Raw genomic sequence first — 26,555 nt, forward strand, 5'->3', positions numbered from 1 at the left:
TTGTTCTGATTTACCTAATAGATTCTCCCCATAAGTGATTTACCTAATAGATTTATGTAACAGATTCTCCCCATAAGTGAAAGTAATAAAATTTTGCTGTATTTAAAATGTTTAATCTGGAGTTAAAACTGTCTCCATCTTCTCTTGTTAGACAATAATCAGAGGAATATAAAGGTCATGGAGAAAAGTCAGTAAGTGTTTTTCCCCAGTCCAAACAGAAATACAAGAGAACCATTGATAATCCAAAGACACAGGAATTTTAACCTCTCCTCCCTTTCCTCAGCTAGTCCATTTAATTTTAAAAGCAGAATTTTGCTTTTAAAAAGTATACCAGACAGGAATTTGTTCAAATTCCTCAAAACCAAGCCAAGAAAAGTTTCAGAAAGTTCAGACATGCATGGCAGATTGGAAAGAACACACTGTTTGGAGGGAAGCACAGATGCATGGTGATACTACTCCAGAGACTGGATTCTGAGTGACCTTGGGCCAGTTTCTTAGCCTCATTGAGCCAAAGTATCTTCATTTATAAAATAGGAACAATAAGAATGAACTTGGCAGTGTGTTGTTATAAAATTAAACCATGTAAAGGGCCTAGCATTAATAAGACGTTCACCCCTATTTGTGTAATCTGAGAAAGTCCCAGGGAGCTCAAGGTTATTGTTTCTCTGGCTTTGTAGCTAAAAAGAGTCCATGGTTTCCTGGGTGGGAGCTGTTGGAAGCAGTCCCGGCTACCATCTCTGTTCAGAACCTAACCATTCTGAGGCATGGCTTTTTCCCCATGAGATGAAAGAGAGCTAAGCACCCAGAGAAATATGTAATGCTGGAAACAAAATGGAGCTGAGACTCTTCTCTGGCCAAGAAGTTCATTGTAATGATGGCCCAGAGCAATCTGCTCATGCTTGCTCATTTCCACTCATGTTTAATAGGCCAGCATGGGCTCCTAGCCTGCCCCATACTTGGCTCTTCCAACTATTGAAGGTATCTCTACAAAGAGCCCCCTTTTGCCACAGAAATGTTTGGGAGGAGTCTGGATTCTCAAAAGTCAGGAAAGTGCACCTTAAAATAGCACCTGTTTTATAAGAACAGGGGATGAAGGCATGAATGGCAGGGGCCAACTCTTAGTGGCCCCCACCTTTGCAGGAACAAAGCCTTATCCTGTTGGGAAGTACAGCCTCCATTGGGCCTTCCCTTTGTTTCCCCTGAGCTGAAATAACCCTAAGGGACATGTGTGCCTTTTACATCACCTGAATGTGAGGCATCGTCTCACAAGGGAGACAGCAGGGGCCAGAGAGAGAAGATAGACGTCAGAATTGTGACCACCACAGCCAGAAGCTCCCAGCCATGTGGCAGCCAGGGCTGTAGTAACAGCAGGAGAAGGAAGCTTCCCTAGGAAGCTGCTGGAGAAGGAAGTAGCTGCAGTAAGTTCACTTGGGTAGATCTAGGCAGTACCAAGACAGTACACTGGTGAGAAGGACATTCAAAGGATAGTGTGCTCAAAAGCTGCCTGTGCTACTTTCCAGCCACTCAGACTTGAGCATACTACTTAACTTGCCCCTGCCTCAGTTTCTTCACCTGTGAAATAGAGTTAATAGTCCTAGGGCTGCTGTGAGGAATTAATGAACTAATGCCTCATTTGAGCTAAAGCTTCATTTGCTGACACCAGCTCATTTCAGGTCTCAACCACTGCAGTGAATAGAGTAATATTATAATAGGGGACGCTGGCATTCTGCTGCCCATAGATGCCATGTAGATGCTGGAGTCACCTAAGCAATGGCTCTGAAGGCAAAGCCAGCTTGAAGACCAGCCTCAGGGAGTCATCATGGGACAACATGGGAGCAGGAGCACCCATGGGACCTCTGAGCACCAGCACTACTGGCCTTGAGAATGTACCAGTGTGGAGGGTAAAACAGCAGATTTGCTCACCTTACTGAGGACCCATATAGGGTCACGTGAGGAAACAGAATAAAAGTCTGTCAGGGAAAAGGGAATTGAGCCACCAAGCTGGAATGATGATCTGGAGAGGGTGGTAGGGAGGAGCAACACCTGGGGTCAGGACACACCTGTGTCTACCAGTGTGAGGGCCACAAAGCATCTTCAGGCAGGCAAAGCAGCTCTGCTGCCTAGGCATCAGGAGCCCTGGAAGCTGGTGTGCATCACCAGTTGGCCCCAGGTACTATCTCTTCATAGAAGTTAAGGTAAACAGTCCATATCTGGAGCCCCTCCAAGATTGCAGATGAGCAATCTGGCCAGCTTTCAGTCGCTCACCTCTGTAATTTCTGCTCTTGATATTGTGCAACACAGGCTATTTCCTCTTTGAATATTTCCATCAGCATCTCTCTTGACATACTCTCTGCTTTGTTACTTTCATTTTCTTGCTTGAATTTATATGTATATGTTTTTGCCAGATTAGCATTTATTTATGTTATAAACAGGGCAATAAACCCCAGGAATATGACGGTGAGCAAGACAAGGTCACTGTTCTGTGGTTCTTTCAGTTGGCATGGGGAGAAAAAATAAATAAATTGTAAACTTTAAAATTTTTACAAACTTAAAAGTACTACATTCTACAGATAAATAAAATAAATAATGGTATGTCCTGCACTGCAGAGGATTAGTCATCCCCTAAATTCAAAACTTTGGGGAAAAAGAAAGCAAGAGATATTAATGAATGTGAATTTGTTGTGCAAATAAGATTAAACTTTGAAGATCAGTCTTTTGACTGCCATCTTCTTGTAAAGTGAGAGATAGTCAAGAATTCTAAGTCAAAACATGGGGGTTAAAGACTGGAAAAAGTAAATGGGCCAAATGAAACAGCTTTCTCACTAAAATAGCTATGTATGATGATAAAAGTCCTTGTTTCCCTTTAAACTTAAGTAATTTGTGCTATAAATGTGATACAACTCCATAAAGGCAATAGCACATTTTTTCAAGTTTAAAAGAATTACAAAACACAACTACCATAGTAAGTACTTATTTCTAATCCATCAGTAAGCACCACTAATGAGAAGGCAAAGAGTGAGGACGTTAACCAGACAAGAGATTTGGATAAAACATTCAACTCCATTTCTCACTTGCCCTGTCCTCTTGGTTGTAATCTGCTGGGTTGTTGAATAAATCTATTATGGAAGTTTATGAAAACCTTCTGTCAATCAAGTAATTCTGACTTAATAACTAATAATAATTTTCTTTAAAAATAAGCTGCTTTAGATGTTTTCTTATATCTTTAAACTTAAATATATAAGAAAATATTAAAGATTAAAGCACAGCTACCTTAAAAATGATTCGTTAGATGTAGGTGAACACACATGACAGAAAAACGTATGAATATCTTACATTGATTGATGAAGAAGAATGATGGGTATGATTAAATAACCACTGATAATGAGTTAAATAAAAGATTATTAAATCTTTAAATAATTACTCCATATTTCAGACATATTTCTTTGTGTGTTGGGTAGTGTTAGATAATGTTTCCTGTAATGATTTCTCTGTAGTTCTCCTGACTAGGTATAAAAAGTTAGTATCACCCCACCAGGCACAGTGCAAATGTCTACTTGCTCTTTTAATGTCATGAGCCTAGATCCTTGCTAGAAAGGGCTGATTACTGACCAAATGAGCTCTGGTCTGGTGCAGCAGTCTTGCCAATGTGCCTGATAAGGGCATGGAGAGACATTATATTCTAAGCATAAGCAGTCCTAACCACAGCTATCCATGGTTAGATTTGTTGTGCTATTATATAAAAAATGGTTGAACCATATCTTGTGAATGACTAATTTTTTTCTTTCTCCTAATCTGTTTTATTATCAATATATTGTCTGTATCTAATGTCACCTTAGAGTTTGTTATGAAAATCAAGCAATAAACAAGGTAGATATTAAGGTGTAAAGAGAAAAAGTTATTAGTGGATGGAAATGACATATAGCATAGTAAGATTCTGACACAGTGGTTTAGAGCCAGCCGAAAAGGCTTCACTGTTACAGTGTAGACTTACTTCCTGCTAAAGATCGTCTTTTATTCCTATATTGTTATTAATGCAAAAGCCAAATTCTGACCAAGCAGGCTAGACTATACTGAGCAGAGACAAACTATTGCACACATTAATTTAAAACTCTCATCTTAATTAAACATGCTCATTTATCTGTGCTTATTTCTGATCTGTATCTTAAAACAGAAAGAAGTTATTTGGCTTCTTGTTTCTGCTCCAGCATGTAAAGAGAGAGCTTGGAAGTTGTCAATCCTGTACTCCCAATAAGAAACAGCTAAACAATTCTGAAAATCAGTAATTTTGGAAATCAACAATGTTCGTTAGATCTAAAGAGCAAATTGGTGTTACAGGGCGAACTGCTGCATTGACATTAGGAGAGAAAGAAAATAGACAGTCATAGCTCCCAGGAGCAGAAGCCACTAGAGCCAGACCCTGAATCTCTAATAGACTAATTGCTGGAGGCTCCACATGGACTAGCTTAATAGTTAAAAATTCTTCAGTCTTAGGGGGGCTCCCATGTTTTCTTTTGTTTTACTTTCAGGAGCCCTGCTAGGTTCTTATCAGAGAAATATTCCTCATGCTTCCTGCAGGGAGAAATGAACATGACTTCATTTAAAAAAGGGTATGCCCTGAAGGAAATCTTGTTTCCAAGGCCTCATCTGACCTAGGGCAGTTAGTTGACTGACACCCCCCCCCCCCCCCCCCACCGTCTGTCCTTCCTCTATCACAAAAGCTAAGAAAAAAGGCAAAGAAACTGCTGAAGGTTACAGCTTAGGACTTAGGCTGACTTTAAAAAAATGGAAATTTAATGATAAAATTTTAGAACAATTTCCCTCCCCAATACCTTATTATCACATTAGCAGGGCTCCAAAATTAGCTGGATTATAAATCCAACATCTGCTAGACACAGATTCTATTCAGAAGGAATTTCTAGGGAAACCTAAATATAATAGAAGAGACAGAAACTAGGACAATAGAGGAAATTGAAGCCTCTGACACCTACATAAAACATGTATTAAATTCAGCCTAACCCTAGCTGGAAGAACATAAAACCTCGCACTAAAGACCTACCTACCTCAGTTACTATTCCTTAATAAATCATGCCCAGCTTTCAACAGAAATTACAAGGCATGGTAAAAGACAAATAAAAACACAATCTAAAGAGACAAAGTAAGCATCAGAACCAGATTCAGATATGACAGAGATTTTATAATTAGTAAATTTGGAATTATTTTGGAATTTAAAATACTCTGCCTAATATGCTAAGGGCTGTAAAAGACAAAGTGGCAACATGTAAGAACAGATGGGTAGTGTATGTAGAGAGAGAAAGAATCGAAAGAAATTCTAGAGATAAAAAAGAATACTGTGACAGAAATGAGGAATATCTTTAATGGGCTTATTAGTAAACTATATACAGCCAAGGCAAGAAACATTGAGATTAAAGATATGTCAATAAAAATGTCACAAACTGAAATACAAAGAGTAAAAAGAATGGGGAAAAAGGGAAAAGAATGCCAAATAATGATGGGACAATTATGAAAAGTCTTAACATACAGGTAATGAAGTTACCAGAAGGAGAAGGAAAGAAGGAAGGAAGGAAGGAAGGAAGGAAGGAAGGAAGGAAGGAAGGAAGGAAGGAAGGAATATTAGAAGTTATAGTGCTTGAGAATTTTCAAAACTTAATGACAGACACAAAACTACAGACCAAAGGAACTTGGAGAACAAACAGGGGATAAGAACCAAAATATACTGGGGCATATTATTTTAAAACTGCAAAAAAAAAAAAAAGAGAGAGAGAGAGAGAGAGAAAATACTGAAAGGAGGTAGGGAATGGGATGGGGAAGAAACACCTTACATGTAGAGGGGCAAGGATAAGAATTATATTGGTGTTCTCAGAAGCCATTTAATCAAGAAGAGAGTAAAGTAAAACAGTTAAAGTGTTGAAGGAAAAAGTAAACTTAAACTTTTGTGTCCAAAGAGATTATCTTTCAAAAATAAGGAGATAAAAAATTTTTAGACAAAATCTGAGAGAATGTTTTGCCAGTAGAACTGCTTTGAAAGAAGTGATAAAAAGAAGTACTTTAGTGAAGGAAAATGATGTAGATTAGAAACTCAGATCTACATTAAAAAGTAGTGTTTGAAAAGGAGTAAATGCAGATAAAATATTTTTTATCTTAATTTATATCATAGATGAATGTTCAAAATAATAGCAGTAATATATTAGGTGATTTTAGCTTATGGGTGAGTAAGACGAATAATAACAGCATTGTTATAAGGGACAGGAGGAAGGAACAGGGAGTGCTCTATTATAAGGTACCTACACTTTCTATTAGGTAGTACAGTGTTATTTGAAACTGGACTTTGATTAGTTATAAATGTATATTGTAAACTCTAAGGCAACTGTTAATTTTTTCTTAAAAATTTGTTTTTCATTTTCTTGACTATATGTACTTTTTTGTTACTAAATTTATTGGAGTAGCATTGGTCCATAAAATATATAGGTTTCAAGTGTACAATTCTGCAATAAATTATCTGAAAGTATAATTAATATGCTAAGTGAGGAATAAAAGTGAAATTACATAAAATGCTCAATTAAAACCAGAGAAGATAAAAAAGAAACAAAGAACTAGTGCAATGAAAACAAAACAGTTATAAATATAGCATATGTTAACTCATATATATAAATAATCACTTTAAGTGTCAATGATATAAATATAACCATTAAAAGAGACTAAGAGAGTGGACAAAACAGAAAAGGGGGTGGGTGTAGTAAAGGTAAAGGGGATCAAGTATATGATGACAGAAGTTGTTTTAACTTTGTGTGGTAAACATACAGTGCAATGTACAGATGGTGTATCATAGAATTGTATACTTAAAACCTATATAATTTTATTAACCAATGTCACCCCAATAAATTGTAAAAATACCCAACCATATGTTGTCTGCAAGAATCCTCTTTAATTAAGACACAGAATTTTTAAAAGTAAAGTTATACCACAATAACACTAAGGAAACTAGAGGACCCATATTAATTTTAGACAAAGTAGACTACAGAACAAGAAAAATTATCATGCACAAAGAGGTGCATTACATAATTATATAGGGGTTAATTCTCCAAGAAGATATAACAAACCTTAGCATATGTGCATCTTACAACAGAACATCAAAGATACCAGTTCTTCCACACTTGAGGTATAGATGCAACATAATCCAAATCAAAATCCTAGCAAGTTTTTTGTGGATAGCAACAAATTGAATTTAAAATTTATATAGAGGGGCAAAAGTACCAGAGTAGTCAACATTACACTCATGAAGAGCAAAGTTGGAGGACTGACACTACTCAAATTCAAGATATAAAGCTACAGTATCAAGATAGAGTGATATTAGTCAAAAACAGAAAATAGATTTATAAAACAAAATGAACAACCCAAAAACTGTCCCACAAATATAGTCAACTGGTCTTTGACAAAAGAGCAAAGGCGATTTAATGGAGAAAGGATGATTTTTCAACAAGTGACGCCCAGGTTCTAAACATCCACATGTAAAAAAGTGAATTTAGACATATCTATTATACCCTTCACAGAACTCAACTTAAAATGGATTATAAATTTAAATGGAAAATGGAAAACTATAAAACTCTATAAGATAACATAGGAGAAAAATACAGGTGACCTTGGGTTTGTCAATGGTTTTTGTTTTGGCAACACTAAATGCATGGTACAGGAAAAACAAAATTGGTAAGTTGGACTTCATTAAAATCAAAAAACTTCTGCTGTACAAAAGACACTCTTAAAAGGATACAAAGACAAGCTACAAACTGAATAAAATATTTGAATAACACATATCTGGTAAAAGACTTGTATTCAAAACATATAAAGAACTCTTAAAACTCAACACTAAGGAAACACACAGCCCAATTAAAACATGCGAAAAATACCTGAACAGACCTTTCACCAAAGAAGATATGCTGATGGCAAATAAGCATATGAAAATAAAATCAAAATCATATATAATTAGAAAATTGCAAAATGAAACAAAAAGATACTACTACGCACCTGTATCAGAATGCCCAAAATCCAAAACACTGACAACACCAAATGCTGGCAAGAATGTGAAGCAACAGGAACTTTCATTCATTGCTGATAGATTTATAAAAATGTTATAGGAACTTTAGAAGACATTTTTTTTACAAAGCTAAGTCTTACTGTATAGTATATTTTTCTTGATTTTTGAAAAAATAACATTTATTTGGTACTTTAGTGTTGACCAACAAATATCATCATAGCTTTAATCTATCAATGGGAAGGTGAGACCCAGAATGGTTAGCTGGATGACCCAATGTCATACAGCTAAGAAGTAGTGGACAGTTTATTAGAGAAGGGTACTAAAAGCTAATTGTGACTAAGTATAGTATAGTTTTTTTTTTTAATTAGGTCAACTACGAGAAAACAAATTTACAACAAACCCTTTTGATCTAAAATCATAGCTTCTCTAGGCAGAGGAGTAACAGTTATCCGTCATGACCTCTCCTGTGTTACTCTTACTCCCAGCTTGCATGAAAACTGCCCCTGCAGGGGCGGGGAGTGTTTTAATTGGCATGTGAGTTCAGCGTCCTTGGGGCTGTTCTACTTTAATACCTAAACTTTCCTGCCAATGTCAGCATCCAGCCTTGTCAACACTCTTTTTTTTCTTTCCATTTGTGAACACTATAGTTAAATCTTTCACCTCTCCTTTTCCAGAAGTATTTTGTATTTAGAACTCAGAAATTTAGAAATTTTCTACATCTAAAGAAACACTTTTCAACTAAGAATATTTATTACTTATAAAAATGTTTAACATAAAAATATAAACATATATATGCCTTTTCTATATGGTCTTTGACTTTACTGCAAAAATTTAGTGCCACGAACAGTGAGGTTTAAGGTAACAAATAAAGTGATTTCACCAGTGAGGCAAAGTTTGCCAAAAGAGTGCTTAACTTAAAAAAAAAAGAGCTAAAATTCAGCCCCAAAACATAAGGTTTATAAATATATTTTAAAGTGCTCAGAAGAAAAGAAGTTCTTTTTGTTTGTCTCATGTTCTGGTAGCAAATAAAAAATGTTTTGTTATTTCAAAGGCCACATGATGATTCTCAGACTGAATGTATGGAATCGTTATTTGAGCATGTGAATGATTTGTGTGCAGCTTATAATCATTAGGTTACCTCACAGCCTATCGGGGAAAATATTTGTGTTAATTATCTCAGAAATTATTTTAGTAAAATTAAACATGATTTCAAAGCATAGAAAACATCGTTCATAAAGGTTTTATGGTTTTATTCCTTAGAAACTAACATTATCCCAGGGAATTTGAATCTTGCTGGTTTATTGTTCAGTAAACCTCTCTAAATTCAGGATGGGCCTTTTTTGCTAATACTGGTCGGCTGACCTTATACACATTTCATGTGTGTGGATACATTCAGCCTTAGTGACAGTGTTTTATTGTGTTGAATCCAGATTTCCACCTTAAGAACACATGTCTCTCATTGGTTGTTTTATTGTCTCACGACAGACAGAGTACTTTATAATAACCACTGTTGGGTAAAATTTATCACCACAGATCCAACTATCAGGATTTGAGAGTATAGTTCACGTAAAGCGTTCATAGTGAGGTAGCGTGGGGCAGTTTGGTAGCAGAAAAATATTATAGAAAGTTGCAATGGATCTCCCAATGGACCATTGGCTCAAATGTTTTAAATATGTGCTTACAGTTTGTGTAAGAGGTTTCATACCAAAGAATGAGGAAGTTACCAGAGGGTGAAATAAACTGAGAGTTCACCACAACAAAAAGAATTTCAATACAGATTTTGTCTTCCAAAGGTGACCTCACGCTAAAAGTTAATAGTTGAATTTGAGAAGCCACCATGCTGTTTGGAATGGGGTTATTGCTTGAGCAAAACCCTCTCCCTCCAAGTTCTCCCAGTCGTGGATGAAATGAGTCATTCTGGACACAGTCTGTTCCAGGGGAAAAGGGGGTAGTGATTCCCTCTAGTGGAGAATGCCCCGAGCCCTTCTCTGAAACAGCTTTTATTGGGATCGGAATGTGCAGGGGTGTGCAGCATACATGCATGGCTTATCAATCAATGTCCAAAGGCTATAGTTGTAGAAAACAGATATTATCTACAGATAACAACTGAAGAAACACAGAGGTCTGCCTCAGGTCAGGGTGTGTTAGACATGCTGACGCCAGATGGTTGTTGAGGCGTGCTTCCTGAGATAAGGAGTTCACTCTTAACATCCAGTGATGTTAAGAACTCACTCTTAAACATCTGGTTCATGTCAACAGGGCTATAGCAAAGCAAAGCAAGCTTCAAAGGGAACCATGTTCTTCAGGCCTGATTTCCCACAGGAACCTTTGGTGTTTTAGTATCGGGTCATGCCTGCCCTATTGCATTATTTAACTATGTGGCAAATACTTTATGTTATCAAACAATGTCTTAGGATCTAGGATTTTAGCCTTCAGAAATCTTTAAAGATAAATAAAATGTCAAATTTAAATGTAAACTATTGTAAATATAGTCCAAAAATGCATTTTTAAGTCTCTCCTTTGACCCCAAAATGTTTATTTTCCAAACAGTTTATAATAAGCCTGCATTCCCAGCATTCCAGTCAAGACTTACAGGCCTCTTTCAAGACCTTGCTCATGTGGGGATATAGACTCTGATACCACACAAAGTGGTCTCCAATGGTTACTGCTTAGATTTCATTATTGAGACTATACCTACATGTGTTATGAGCTGCTTAACAAATTTATATTCACTACTCTGCTTCATAGTCCCAACAGAAACACAGTCATGAACATGGACTACAGATGAGTCCTTTTTCTTCTGTATTTGTCCTTGAGTATATCAGCTGCTTCATCTTGATTCAAATCCAAAATCTAGAAAACTTGCAAAACATGAATGTTTGTGGTTTGTCTTGGAATAATTCAGGAAGTATCATTATTATTTTTGGTGAGGAAAAATTTGTGCCATTTACTTAAAATATATGATTTTAAAAATAGTCAATATACTTGTAATTACTCATTCTATAAACTAAAATTTCCCTTCTGGGATACATGTGTATAAACAATCATCTTATAAAATTGCAAGAAGCAAAAAATAAGATTTTCCTTCTAATATGTAGTGGTTGAAACCAAAATCTGATATATATTAACATAATGGTATTATTTAACTATGTGGCAAATATTTTATGTTATCAAATGATGTCTTAGGATCTAGGATTTTAGCCTTCAGAAATCTTTAAAGATGAATAAAATGTCAAATTTAAATGTCAACTATTGTAAATATAGTCCAAAAATGCATTTTTAGGTCTCTCCTTTGACCCCAAAATGTTTATCTTCCAAACAGTTTATAATAAGCCAAAGGAAAATTTTTGATAAATCTCACAACTGCTCCATTTTTACCTGTGTTAAGTGAATAAATTCAATTCAGTTTAAAATAATTAATACAAATCTTCTGCAAGTTTCTGAGCTATAGTACTGTAGGGCAAAAGCTACAGAATCAGAGACCAGCAAGTTAGAGCAGTAGTTCTTAACCAGGGGCAATTTTGCCTACTGGGGATACTGGACAATGTCTGCAAACATTTTTGATTGTCACAACTGAGGAATGTTGTTGGAATCTCATGGGTAGAGGTCAAGGATGCTGCAATGCACAGAATAGACCCACACAGCAAGGCATTATCCAGCCCCAAATGCCACTAGTATCAAACTTACAGAAATGTTGGTTACAGTGTCAACTGAGTCAGTGGTGCCTCTTTGATGGGTAAATTTATTCCCATTGATACTTCAGGATTTAAATAAGCTGAATTCTATTTAAAATCAGACTGACAGTACCAGTTGCCTTTAAGTGGCTTTAACAAATGTTCATCAGTAGATGAGAGGATAAAACAACTATGGGACATCTACACAATGGAAAACTACTTGGCCATAAAAAAGATGAACACTTTACCCTTTGCAGCACCTGGAGAACATTATGCTAAATGAAATAAGCCAGTCAGAGAAAGAAAAATACCATATGATTTCACTCATGTGAAATCTAATGAACAAACTAAACTAACAAACAAAATAAGGACACTCATAGATAGCAGGATGAGAGCTAAGGGTTGACGGGAGGTGAGTGGGTGGAGGGATTGAGCAAAAATGAAAAAGGACTCATGGACATCGACAACAGTGTGGTGATTTTGAGGAACAGGGTATAAGGGGACTAAGTGATAATGGAAAAATTACAATAAAGAATAAAAAATAAATAAATAATTAAAATTATGTGGGGGAAATACAAATTTCTCTTTAAACTATGTCAAGGTTTTTTTTTTCTATTCATTCTGTGACTTAACAAGAATATTGCTCTATGGAGCAGTTCTAGAGTTTAAAAATAAAATTTAGGTGAAAACAACTTATATGTATGCAAACATAGCATAACAAATGTAAAACGAGGAAGCACACCCACCCTATCTTGAACAGGCTGTATTTTTAATATTGGAAGTGTGCAAAGATCAAGCTCTTCATGTGTTGTCTTAATTGGCCACCTTTCAGGATTAACCATTTAGTCATTGCAACTGTTTCTGAGAAAAAAACCCAAAACATCTATTTGGAGTGTAGGATGGGGATTATATCCTTCCACAGTTAAATTTACTGGTTAAGTTCATTGTAGCACCAACAGATATTCAGGTGTTGTGGTGAAGGAATATGTAAGTTTCTTTTCTTTCCAACTGAAGAGGATACTTGAAATGGAATAAAAATAAAAATAATAAAAACAATAAAAATAAAGGAAAAAATTGAAAATGTGTTCTCATACAAAAATAATTAAAAAGTATATCAGGTTGGAAAAGTTAAAGGACCAGATAAAAGACAAGTATTTGTAGCAGGATGGCCTAAGTGAAATGAAGGTGACTTACTCAAAGGTACCATAGGGGCTTCTTCCACTTTCCAGTTGCTTGCTGTGCTTTGCAAAGCCAAGGGTATATTCTATAGGGACTGAGCAATAGCCAGCATCCAATGGGATGGGTTCTTGCTTAACCTGGGATTGTATTGCCTCAGAAGGTGGTGTGTTCTGTATCACCAGGAGTTAAAATTCAGGAACATTGATTGCCCTGAGGATCCAAACATTGAAAGAGAGGAATAAATAGTCCTAAAAGGAACCCTCTTGGTTCCATTAGGAATTTTGGGTATGAGGTAAAGCTCATTGTTCATACTAGGGCCTAGCATACTTACTCATTCTTACTCATTATCTCAAAGCTACATCACCAATTCTAAATTCCCAAATTCTTTCATAATAGATGAGGCATTACCATCAATAGAACAGCACTGTAGAAATTTTGTGTTTGGAGAGTTTAATGATGGAACCTCAGGGTTAATAGCTTGTTATTATTAGTTATCACCACAATTTTGTGGCTCATTTAAAATTTGAATGGCTTAATGGTGTTACATAATCTGTGACTAGGAGAAACAATGGGGAATATTCCCAGGACACAGTCAACTTTTCATTTTTTTTCATGAAAGAAAAAGTCAAATGGCAGCCAAGCAGTAAATATAATCCTATAAATAGACCAAAAAAAGATGGGAATATAATTTGTTTGAAACTATAAAAAAAAGTCCTCTACTATGTCTCAATACATGTAGTCTGTAGAAAGTTCCAACATGCATCCGTGGCTAGTATGGCTTAGTGGACTGAGCACTGGGCTGCAAACCAAAGGGTCATTGGTTCAATTCCCAGTCAGGGCACATGCCTAGGTTGTGGGCCAGGTTCCCAGTGGGGGGGTGCATGACAGGCAAACACACAATGATGTTTCTCTTCCTCTCTTTCTCCTTCCTTCCCCTCTCTCTAAAAATAAATAAATAAAATCTTTTAAAAATATTTATTTGTTTTATTTTTATTGTTATTCAATTACAGTTGTCTGCATTTTCTCCACATCCCTCCACCCCACCCCAGCTGAACCCACCTCCCTCCTCCACCTCCACCCTCCCCCTTGATTTTGTCCATGTGTCCTTTATAGTAGTTTCTGTAAACCACTCTCCCCACTGTCCCCTCCGCACTCCCCTCTGGCTATTGTTAGATTGTTCTTAACTTCAATGTCTCTGGTTATATTTTGCTTTTTTCTTCTGTTGATTATGTTCCAGTTAAAGGTGAGATCATATGGTATTTGTCCCTCACCCCCGGCTTATTAAAATTTTTTTAAAAGTTCCAATGTATTTATTTTTTAAATGTAGGCTCATGGGTCTTCTAATCCAAATAATTCACACAATCAGTGGACACTTCAGGAAGAATGAATGGAATTAGGAGAATTGATTATTTAACTATCATTGTTGTGATTTTGTTTCTTATACAAGTTAAATTTGTGCTTTGAGAGTGTGCAGGGGTCTAAGAAATTAGTGCTACTCCAGGAGCTTCCTAAATTTATATATATATATATATATATATTTGGAGCAGGCTTCATTGTTCTCTAGTGAGAGAATACATTCTATTCTTAAGCACTATTGTAGAATCATTACTTAACAAAAATGTGGTCTTTTCAGCTAGAAAATTTAGTTCCATAATTAAGATGGACTTAAAGTGTTCTATAGTGTATCTAGAAAAATATTTTGTATGTATTAATGTAATATTTTCTAGAAATTTCATATGATGGATCAAACAACAAAAGAAGACTTTCCTACTATATGTAGCATGGGCTTTTAAATTTGTATGTTTGTATATGTTTTAAGTGATTTTGAAAATCAGCAAACATGAAGTTAGTTAATTTTCTTTGTTTTCAAATATATAATTGAGTAATATTCGTGATGATAAAGAATTGATTAAAAAGACAAATATTTCAGAAATATTTGTCTTAATAGTATAATTGTTTAATTTGTCAATAATGTTTGAGTACTTCTCAATGCCAGTCTAGACTTGAAAGGTTCAGTTTTAACTTAGAGTGTTCATTCCTAGTGAGGGAGAAAGATGTGGTAACAAGCTGATGTGGTAAGTGACATGATACACGTGATCTCAGGGCTCTCTAGGAGGACTGAAAACAGGTGCCTAGTGTGGATTGTGGGCAGAGGAGGTGAGCTGGGCTGGACAGTGGCAGAGTAGTCAGCTAAGAGGACCAGAGAGAAACACTGGGGGTGGGAGTGGGGGGCAGCCAGAGAGAGCAGGATGTGCAAAGTAAGTTTGAGCACCTAGTTTCTTCCTCAGGTTGCCCACTCCCAAAGAAAGTAGGACTATCAAAAATTTGATTTATAGTCGGTTTAAATATTGGTCAACAATTGGAAAGTCTTCTCAAAATTGATTTTCTTTTTATATAACTTGCAAAGTCAGGAGTAGAAAAATGATGAGGAAAGACTGTCTTACTCAATTGCCTTTGCTTCAGTTCAGTAAAATCTTCAATGCCTTTGACTTGGTACAGTTCATATATGGGAAACACTCTCTTCAACAGTCAGCATTTTCCTGGGGAGGTTTTTTATTTCATTTTCATAAAAATCTCATTTCTTTGTATCAACAAACTCTGCTCTTTGAGCTGCATTATGAGTTCCTACCTCTTACCTTTTTTCTGTGTCAAATTAGGAAAATTGTGTTAAAGCTTTAAGATTAGAATGCACTATTTTTACTTATATATAAATAGCATCTTCCTTATAAACATGGTAGAGAAGGATCTGGGTAAATAGAAGAAGGATTATTTTCAGTGTTCCTCTCAAATTTAACCTTATATTGACAAGCCCCTTGTTTTATCTGTGAAGGCTCAATAAGTAAAGCTATTTAACTTTACTGGCAATTTATAATGGATTTCTGTAGCTACATTTCTGTTTTAGTTCATATAATTAGGAAAAAGGGACATACATAACTTTTTTGTAATAAAATAGACATTCCTCTGTCTATTTTATACCTACCAGTTATGCTTCTTAATTCCTGCACCTTTTCCCCCATTCTTCCCCTTCCCCCTCTCAGCTGATAACCCTCCAAGTGATCTCCATACTTATGATTCTGTTCCTGTTCTGGTTTTTTGCTTAGTTTTTTGTTTGGGGTTTTTTTTTAGAGTCAGTTGTTAATAGTTGTAAATTTGTTGCCTTTTTAATGTTCAAAAATGTACATTTTTAGTATATACTAAACATTAATGGAAAGAGTCACTTCTCTTTTCTGTTGACATTTATTTTTTGTACATGTGATTCTCTGAATCTTTGTTCTAAAAGTAATCTTCTTGCATGAGTTCCTCAATGTACTACAAACTTAGCCACCATCATTGCTCAGAAAAAAACTGAACTTTACTCAAATTAAAGCTAATAAGAGAAAATGTGCTTTTCTTTTGACATTCCAGTCTCAAGCAGAAGAAAATATAGGTAACCTAATAAAGAAAAAGATTTGAAGATATGGACTTGTTGATGTGGGTTCAATATTTGGATCTATCACTTTCTACCTCAGATAAATTATTAACTAGTGACCTTCACTTTCTTTTTCTAAAAGTGATTGATAGTATCTGCCCTTTTACCCACCTACTTACCTACCTAATTAGACAGAAATTTCTTTAGTAATTAAGTATGTAAAAGAGCCTTGAAACTAAAAAATGTTTTAAAAATACTAGCTGTTATGGCAAAGACAATCAATGTACAAAATATGATTCTTAAAGTGAGAGGCAGTACATATATGAAATTATATTTTAAATAAAGTTACTTACCACAGATTAGTACATAATAGGCACTTACCAAATAGGATTTCACTTTTCTTTTCAGCTTTCTTTCAAGTCTGTTGATTTCTCATTTGTTCTCATTTACTACTAGACTTTTCTGCTGTTCGGAACACTTTGGTACTCAGTGATGCTCTGATTATTCTTCCTTCATGCACAGGCACAGAGAGACAGATAGTCCTCAGCCAACTGCAGTAACCTCCTTCTTAGTTTGTACATGTAATCATAGGCATATTCTAGTTTTAAGTTTCTGTGTGGTTAGAGAATATATAGGTGAATATTTTAGTATATTTTATTGATTATGTTATTACAGTTGTCCCACATTTTTCCCCTTCCTCCCCACCTACCTGCTATCCCCCTTCCCTCCAGCAATGTCCATGGGTTGTGCATATAAGTTCTTTGGCTTCTGCATTTCCTATACTATTCTTAACATCCCTCTGTCTATTTTATACCTACCAGTTATGCTTCTTAATCCCTGCATCTTTTCCCCCATTCTTCCCCTTCCCCCTCTCAGCTGATAACCCTCCAAGTGATCTCCATACTTATGATTCTGTTCCTGTTCTGGTTTTTTGCTTAGTTTTTTGTTTGGGGTTTTTTTTTAGAGTCAGTTGTTAATAGTTGTGAATTTGTTGCCTTTTTAATGTTCATAGGTATGATCTTCTTCTTTTTAAATAAGTCTCTTTAACATTTGATGTAATAATGGCTTGGTGGTGATGAACTCCTTTAGCTTTGCCTTGTCTGGGAAGTACTTTATTTGTCCTTCCATTCTGAATGATACCTTTGCTCAATAGAGTAATCTAGGTTGTAGGCCCTTGTTTTTTATTTTATTTTATTTTTTTATTGTTGTTCAATTACAGTTGTCCCCATTTTCCCCTCATTACTCTCCCCCACCCTACCTATTCCCACCTCCCACATTCAATCCCCCCCCCATATAGTCTTTGTCCATGGGTCCTTTATACATATTCCTTGACTACCCTTCCCCTTCTTTGCCCGGTTATCCCCCTCCCCCATCCTCTCTGGTTATTGCCAGTTTGTTCTTTACTTCCATGTCTCTGGTTGTATTTTGCTTGCTTGTTTGTTTTGTTGTCTAGAAAACAGCATGGAATTTCTTCAAAAAACTAAAAATGGCTGCCTTTTGACCCAGCAGTGGAATTGCTGGGTCAAAAGGCAGCAATACCCTAAGAATCCTGAAGACTATAAGAATAGTCTAAGAATCCTGAAATACCAGCTCAAAAGGCCCTGGCTTCTTATCACTTTGAATACTTTTTGCCAGTCCCTTCTTACCTACAAAGTTTCTTTCACAAATCAGCTTACAGTATTTATGGGTACTTCTTTGTAGGTAACTCTCTGCTTTTTTTTCTTGCTGCTTTTAAGATTCTCCTTTTATCTTTAACCTTTTGCATTTTAATTATGATGTGTCTTGGTGTGGTCCTCTTTGGGTCCAACTTCTTTGGGACTCTCTTGGCTTCCTGGACTTGCATGTCTATTTCCTTGGCCAAATTAAGGAAGTTTTCTTTCATTATTTTTTCAAATAAGTTTTTAGTTTCTTGTTCTTCCTCTTCTTATTCTGGAATACCTATTATTTGGATTTTGGCACATTTGGAGATGCCCCAGGGTCTTCTTATACTATCCTTGTATTTTTGAATTATTTTTTCTTCTTCCTGTTCTAGTTGAATGTTTATTTTTTCCTATTATTAATTTGAATCCTGGGTCCCATCCCTTCACTGTTGTTTCCCTGTAGATTTTTCTTTATTTCACTTAGTGTAACCTTCATTTCTTCTTTTATGTTGTTGCCATACTCCATGAGTTCCTTGAGCATACTGATCACAATGTTTTGAACTTTGCCTCTGATAGGTTGGTTATCTCCATTTTGTTTAGTTCTTTGGAATTTTGTTCTGTTCTTTCATTTGGGCCATATTTCTTTGTCTCCTCAATTTGACAGCCTCCCTGTTGTTTGTTTCTGTCTGTTAGGTAGAGCTGCTTTGACTCCCTATAAAAGGCACTTGTCTGGATAAATGTGGTTTTTTAAATCTTTGTTTGTCAGACTTTCATACAATTTGATTTTCTGACAGTTCTGGATGTTGTTTTAAGATCTAGTTTTAATTCCTTTTTGTGGTTGTGCAAGGAGGTGAAGCATGTCTACCTACATCTCCATCTTGACCAGAAGTGGATATTGGTTATATATCCTATAATAGTTTAACTCATTTATAGTAGTGGAATTTATTGTGATGCCAATTTTACCAGTTTTATCAGTAACAATATATATCATTTTTCTTATAAACAACTTTAATTCAGTATTACTTTTTTGTTTTCTCACAAAACAATATTAAACAATCACCTTCAATTTTATAATAATAGTACCAAAATTTACTAAGTATACACAATATGCCAACACTTTAAAGAGATGTAATCATTTAATCTTCACAACACTTGAAGTATGAGTTATTGTTTCCCCATTTTACAAGTGGGAAAACTAAACCATAGAAAGGATGTCAGGAGGCAGGATATCATCACAGTTAATTATGTATACCTTTATTTCAGAAAGACTGGGTTAATTCTAATTCACCTATTATTATTGGTAAATACTTAGACAAATTACTTGCTTTTTTGTGCTTTAGTTTTCCCATCTGTAAAAGGGGGAATTAATAACATGCTTCATAATATTGTTAAAATTTATAAACACTGTCATTCCTCTGAATGACATGTTAGGTTCTCTTAACCATTTGCTCTGAAATCTACCCACATGTTTGTTGTTTCTTTTTTCTTCCCATTATCAGTAGTATTTTCAATGACACAATTGTCTCATAAAATACAAAGTACCATTTGATGATTTAGTACCTTACATTTGGTGTTTAGTAAACACCATGGAATCCAAAGACAGGGTCCATTATTTGAACTGTTGGAGACTAAGATATGTTAGTTTCCCAATGACAAAGTGATTTCAGATGAAACTCAGTTCCCAGATTTATTTCATTTTAGTTAAACTTATAGCATGTGTTCTTCAGCACATGGCAAGTGTTAAGCCCCCAAAAGCTTACACAGTATACATTCCTTTTCATTGCAACATTACTTGGTTTGAGTGTCTATTTCAAATCCTAAGAATAAGAACAATAAAATGTTCCATATTATTTCAGTCCTTTTAGAAGAGATTTTGGCATTGAGAAACAAGCAAGGATTAATATTGATTGTTTTTCTGAATGATGATTTTTGATATCAAAAGTCTACCATAATTCAGTCTGCTCTTCTCTCTCTTGGTAGGCACAAGCATCTTCACAGTCTATGAGGCTGCTTCCCAGGAAGGCTGGGTCTTCCTCATGTACAGAGCAATCGACAGCTTTCCCCGCTGGCGTTCCTACTTCTACTTCATCACTCTCATATTCTTCCTTGCGTGGCTTGTTAAGGTATTGTAAAAATTTTTCCTAATAAAATCAGTGTTTTCTGACAGTTTCTGCAAATCTTTTGTCTGTCTTTGATTGCCTTCTCTCATTCCAAGTCTTTAGTAAATGTTGTTTGTAATTTTTTTCAGAATGTGTTTATCGCTGTCATCATTGAAACATTTGCAGAAATCAGGGTACAGTTTCAACAAATGTGGGGATCAAGAAGCAGTACTACTTCAACAGCCACCACCCAGGTACAGTATCAGGAGATGGTGTTACACCCACTCAGACATGGCAGTTTCCATCTTCACCATCAGTGGGACTTGTGGAAACTTGTGGGAACCTTGTTATAATGGCCTTATGCAATCTGACTCATTGAGGGAGTTATTGAAAAATAGAAATGCTAGGGTCCAAACCTCAAAGAACCAAATCAAGCTTTCTGGATAACTGGGGCAAGGGCATCTGTATTTTTATGAGTTCCATGAGTGGGTTCGGTACAGAACTAGTATTGTCTCCACACTTACTTTGATTTGATTCAGCTATCACAAGTTCTTAAAGGGCTTGCAGATAAAGTTGGAAACTGTATAATTTTCCCATTTCTAGAAATATTTATGCATGTAATTGAAAACCAACACAATGGCACTTATGTATAGAATTAAAATGTTTGGAATTGAAAATATATTTCATTCAGAATGAACAAGATATAGTATTATTACAAACAAAACCACTTAACACCAAATGCATGCCTGCGATTTTTGAAGAATCACTACATATTGAAAAGGGTTCTCCTATGCTCCCAAGAAGTTGGAAGTTCCCTAGAATTTGACTAAAGTAACAGAGCAGTTACCACATAAGAGGGCAATTCAGATTCAATTACTGTTTTTATTTTTGTTTTGTTTTGTGTGTTTGTTTTGTTTTTATTTTGTTTAAAGAAAAAACAGGTTCATATATCTTCTAGTATGAATCTTTATAAAAGAGAAATAAAAATTCATGAATTGAGAATGAAATAATTTCAATGCCTTGTAACTATTATTTTATAAGTTTATAAATACTTATGCAGGTCTACTGATACAAAGATATTTGGGAAAGATCAAGCTATAAATTTTATTTTAAAAATCTTCAAATTAGACTTGTAATAATTATATGCATAAATCTGTTAAACATGCTAATATTTAGAAAATCCTTTATGCAGCATCTTTATGATTCTGTGGAAGTTTGCATTGTCTAGCCAATTCATTATAAATTAGGTAGTATTAACATTATTCAATTTGGCAAAAACTTCAGACTTTCATAAAAGATTTTTTAAATGTTATCTAGATTATTTCACAGATGGCCTGTAGCAAATTTTTCAAAGTCAACCACATCTAGTTCCTGTCTCTTTTCTCATCTCTTTAGTGTACTATGAGCAATAATAAAGTTACAAGTTCATTCTGACATGTCTTTTGAGTAGGTTGACAACCTCTCAAAGTGTATTTTCTGCTGTGTCTATATATATAGGGAGAACTTAATTGATCATAGAACTACGAACTCAACACAGAATTTATATCAGTTTTCCTGAGAGATGACCTAAAGTGTCTTTAAAACCATATTACACTTATTAAGTAAATCTTACTTATAAAACCACAACTGGAAAAGCAGTACATGGAAGTGTCACAAAATCAGTCAGCCATTATAATATAAAGTGAAATGTGAAAGTAGCAGATTTATACAAGGTAGTTTTGATGCAATATTGTACATAATCTGGAGGAGTAAGTTGGTAATTCAGCGGTAATGTGTCCAGGTATTCAGGGAATTGTGAAAAACCTTCACTAAGAAAAATGCTGTGGCTGAGAACTCAGTTACTAAGCTCCTGAAAACTCCTGGAGCAGCTCTTGGTAAAACACCTTTTAGGCTGCCTGGAAACAGGTCCTGGCCCTGCCCAGCCCCCTCAGCCACTCAGCAAGTGGCCCAGATTCTGTGTATGTGTGTGTGTGTGTGTGTGTAAGGGAGAGACATCATTTGCCATGATTCTCTTACATTTGTAAAACCTGACAATACTCTGTTCACAAGAAACCCTTGTTCAATGGTTTAAAACACTAAATCAGTTTTCTAATTCTAATAAAATAGATAGACTTCAAGGAAATAAAACAAAATTGTTGTTGTATTGTAAAGCACAAAGCTGTTCAGAAATGAAGTCAGTTCTCACCTTTCTCTAGTACGTGGAACATTTTCTGTTCTTCTATGTACGTTATCCTCAGAGAAGGGCTAAAAGTGTTTTGTCCTTGATTGGACCCATGATATCTAAATCTATGGATTTTCCAGGGGGCTTGTGTGGGTAGAAAGAAAATTAAACATATTGACAGGATAAGGAAAGGGCTTTCCAACATCTTAGGCAGTTCAATAGGAATTGATTCTGATATGCACTATTCTGAGGCAAAAACAAACCTGTGACAAGAACTGTTTTGTTTTGTTTTTTAAAGTAGAAAGAAGCAACTTGCCTCTGAGTCATGGCGTAGAAACAAATTACAGAAAAAATAATGCCAGAGGTCTTGTGGAGGCCATAATAAAAAGTAACAGGGAAACAAAAGGAAAATGATGTGGAAATTTTAAGGTTGATTAGTTTGCCTAAACTCTGATTGGGATAGTGACTTTCATACCTGCATAATTATTAGACAGGGATCACTGTTGCTATGTGTTCAGCTGGATGTTGGGTGAAAGTGCAGGAGATTCATACAGCCATGATATATGGCTTGTTCTATCACTCAACAACAGAACTACCCATGCTACTATTTCTAAAGGGTGTTTCCCCAAAACTGGATGCAGGGATGTGCAGATGTGCAAGTAGAAATTATTATGGACATAGTATCTCTCTACTCCAGACCTTTACTATCATTTCTCAGATATTTGCTGCTGTAGTCATATGGTCTTCTGATTGAGACCAATTCATGGTACAGATGAGCTTATATTACTTTGCTTGGAGTAGAATGAAAAGAACTGCTAAGCTTTAAGGCCACACAAGGCTACTTTTTATGTATAGTGATAAGAGACACAAGGTATTGATTGCTCTAACAACCAATAAATACCTAACTTTTATGTGTGAATCATGGTCCAATAGGGTCATGTTATAGGATTGGTAAATAAATATTCTGATTGTCTAAAGACAGTAATAATTTGGGGTCTTTCATTATCTCTGATTCCACGCTCTTGCTTGATCATGTTTTGAGAATTAATATTCCCTAATCTAGATAGAAGACTGCTAAGGATAGAGTTGATGTAAGATTAAAAAAAAAAAACATAGGTATTTCTTCCTTTGTAGTTCCATGAAAATTCTTGGACTATGAATACCTACAATACCTAAACAACTTTTGTATGAATATGCAATGCTGGGTTAAAGCAGAAATGCATAAATGAAAAGACGTGTGATCAAAAACAGAAAGCATTTACTCTCCAAAAAAGGCTATGTACAAAATGATGCTCAGAGACAATACCTTAGTAAAAATGTGTTTACTGTATCCCAAGACTGTTGCTTTCCACATGAATATACATCATTATAATAAGTGAGAGACCAATGTAATGAGAGCAGTTTCTATGAAAGACTATTCTAGAACAGCACAATGGTGAGCTCCTCTAATTTAAAAACAAACAAACATAGGAATGGAATAATACACTCATCACAGGAAGCCATATGTGAGAATTAAATTTTGTGAGGCTGAGTCATTGAAAATATCATTTAATAATGAAATCAAGTGTCCAATATCATTATTTTGTATAATAATGACTATTACCTATTTTTAAAAATCAATTGATTTTGAAAGAATCCAAACATAATAAAAATTTCAAAATAAATTTCAATTTTTCTCTGCATTAATGTGTATGTGCATGTGCATGTGTGGGTGTGTGTGAGTTTGTGTATGTATGAGCTACAAGGGACAGAAAGCCCCAAGTAAGTGTCTCATATTAAATAGAGTTCCCTTCCCTCTCACATAACATTGGAGGAGGTAATTTGGAGTTGGTGTGGTGGTCTGTGTTGCCACCAGTCCTGACTCCTTGCACTTTTTGCTCCAATCGCATGGTCTCCATTCCCAAAGTTGCCTCTTGGACTAAGTTTGCTATTATAGTTCTAACCCTCACATTCATATTCCAAAAATCAGGAAGGAAAAAATAGAAAAAAATTCTGCTCACAACTCATAGGTCAGTATGTAATGTAAAAAAGGAAAAGATTTAGTCCTTTTTGTATGTGCATGTGTGTGGCCTAATGGTCCTGTAAAAATTTTCTTACTTTGGAAGACAATGAAAAGCAATATGGAAGGGCAACTGGAACCCCCTGCCTCTGCCCCATGCCCCTAAAGACTTGAGTCCTTAAGGAGTCCTGGCTTCAGCTATCCCATCATCCATGTCACAGAGGTACTGTCACATTAACTAAGCTAAATGTTGTTTCATAATTCAGGGGACTCAAGAGAAATGGAATGTCTTTGCATTTCCTTCACTTTATTTCATACAAAGAAGTGACCCTGAGAGAAAACTTTTACAAAAATTAACTAGATTCATTTGATTTTGGTATACTGGAAAAAAATAATTTAATAGAGAAAATTGGTCTGGTACTGATCAAAGCAAATATATGCCCCAGGGATCCTTTGTGACATGACAAGACACCATAGGATGCCCTCCTGTACAGAGGCGTGTTAGCCAGTGACTGACAGGACTGCTTTGGTCCCTTTCTTTCATCTTTTGTCTTTTTCTCCTTAAAAGGATGCTCCTGGAATTTTGACAGGAACTTTAAAAGGTACTTTAGCAGGTTTGCATTTCAACCAATGTATGTACACTCAGAATGAGCCTATTCATGAGAGATGTGCTTGATTCTACCACTAAAAGTACCTTTAAAAATTCATTCTAAAGGGAATTAGAATCTTATAAATGGACACCTGTGAAAGACAATCCATAACTGGAATCTTTGATCAAAGAATCTTTGTGTAAATATGCACGTCCATTTTGACATTTTAAAAATACATATATGGTATATGAATTTTGGTGCTGTCTCTAACCCCCCTCACTTATTTAATAGAGGGCAAGGTTTCTTTCTGCATATGATCCACTACCCTTCCTATGAGGAGTTTGAAATTATGATTATAAATCTTAAGTAATAGAATCTTTGTATCATCTTATATTTCCATCAATTCCCCTTTGGAACTCAGAGGCAGACTAACATGAGGACATAAGTAGAGTGAAGATGTTTAGTTGTGTATATGAAACAGAAGCTTCAGGAGGAAGAAAACAGTGAGTTCTTGTAGTATCTTTTCTTAAAAATAAAAGTCCTTAATTTCACATTATCCTACTATTACCTCAATGCGCATGCACACTCACACACACATACAACTAAGGAATTGGAAATAAAATATATTAGTGGGAAATATCTTCCAGTCATGTATAATATTGACAGATGACTAATTTTTAAGATAGTAAAATATGCAGTAGGATAATAATCTAGGCATCCAAAAAACTGAATAGTCAATTCAATGGATGTAAGATTTTAGTATCCTGAACTGTATGTAGTGTCCTATCCTGAATTTTATCACTTATGTATTTAAGGCAAAAGAAACTACCTCTTCCCTTTATTAACATATACATAAAATTTCTTCTCAGTAGATTGATTTGGCCTAGTTAAAATAATTTCACAAAATCTATTAAGTCTCTTCACACATCAGTCTCCTGTCATTAAAATAACACCAGCTTCTATCCCTGTGCCACATGTACAATTCTTATATTATTTATCCTGAGATTATTTCCCTATTGGCTCAGTTAGAAATGTGCACTAAGTAAAGATAAAAATTCAACATTTCTAGTAAAAGTGAATATTAGACACAATGCTTTGAAATTCTAATTTTCATTTTCTCCATATCTAATATGTAATAATAAATCCAATGGGGATAAAATGCCTACTTTAAAGTCTTGAGAAGAACATTTGGGCATTACATGCAAAATATGGATATGTAAGGCAGAAAGGACCTGATACAAAGTAAGTGTTCAATATATGCAAGGTATTACCATTATTCTAGTTACTATAATTTGTTTAGGTTTTCAGTGTTAAAATGAACTTAATTGAAATGACATGTTTTAAATATAAATCCAGGGACTTCCATCCAAGATGGCAGCATAGGTAGATACACTTTGCCTCCTTGCACAACCAAAAGAAGGACAACAACAAACTTAAAAACAAAAAATAACCAGAATTGCCAGAAAATCAAACTGTATGGAAATCTGACAACCAAGGAATTAAACAAGAAACATTCATTCAGACCAGTAGGAGGGGCAGAGATGGGCAGCTGGGGTGGAGAGGATTCACAGCAAGGCAGCGGCTGGAGAACTGACAGGCGAGGCAGTGGTTGGCAGACTGGGTGGTCCCACATTTGCATGCTGATAGAATGGGAGGAACAACAGGAGAATGAGAGAGATCACACAACTCTGGGTTCCAGTGCGGAAAAATAAAGCCTCAAAACCTCTGACTGAAAAATCCTATGGGGGTTGAGG

The 26,555-nt window shown here is 35.4% G+C and overlaps 1 protein-coding gene across 2 annotated transcripts in view; it reads left to right on the forward strand.

Annotated features, from left to right (window-relative positions):
- Positions 1-26,555, forward strand: part of NALCN (sodium leak channel, non-selective) — a 380,160-nt gene that overhangs the window by 108,579 nt on the left and 245,026 nt on the right. For both annotated transcript variants that reach the window (XM_045186646.3, XM_024578981.3), the window contains exons 8-9: positions 19,933-20,075; positions 20,201-20,305. In XM_045186646.3, the coding sequence (XP_045042581.1) occupies positions 19,933-20,075; positions 20,201-20,305 (248 nt within the window). The remainder of the gene's footprint in view (positions 1-19,932; positions 20,076-20,200; positions 20,306-26,555) is intronic.

The sequence above is a fragment of the Desmodus rotundus genome, chromosome 13, assembly GCF_022682495.2.
Source record: "Desmodus rotundus isolate HL8 chromosome 13, HLdesRot8A.1, whole genome shotgun sequence".
Classification (NCBI taxonomy): Eukaryota; Metazoa; Chordata; class Mammalia; order Chiroptera; family Phyllostomidae; genus Desmodus; species Desmodus rotundus.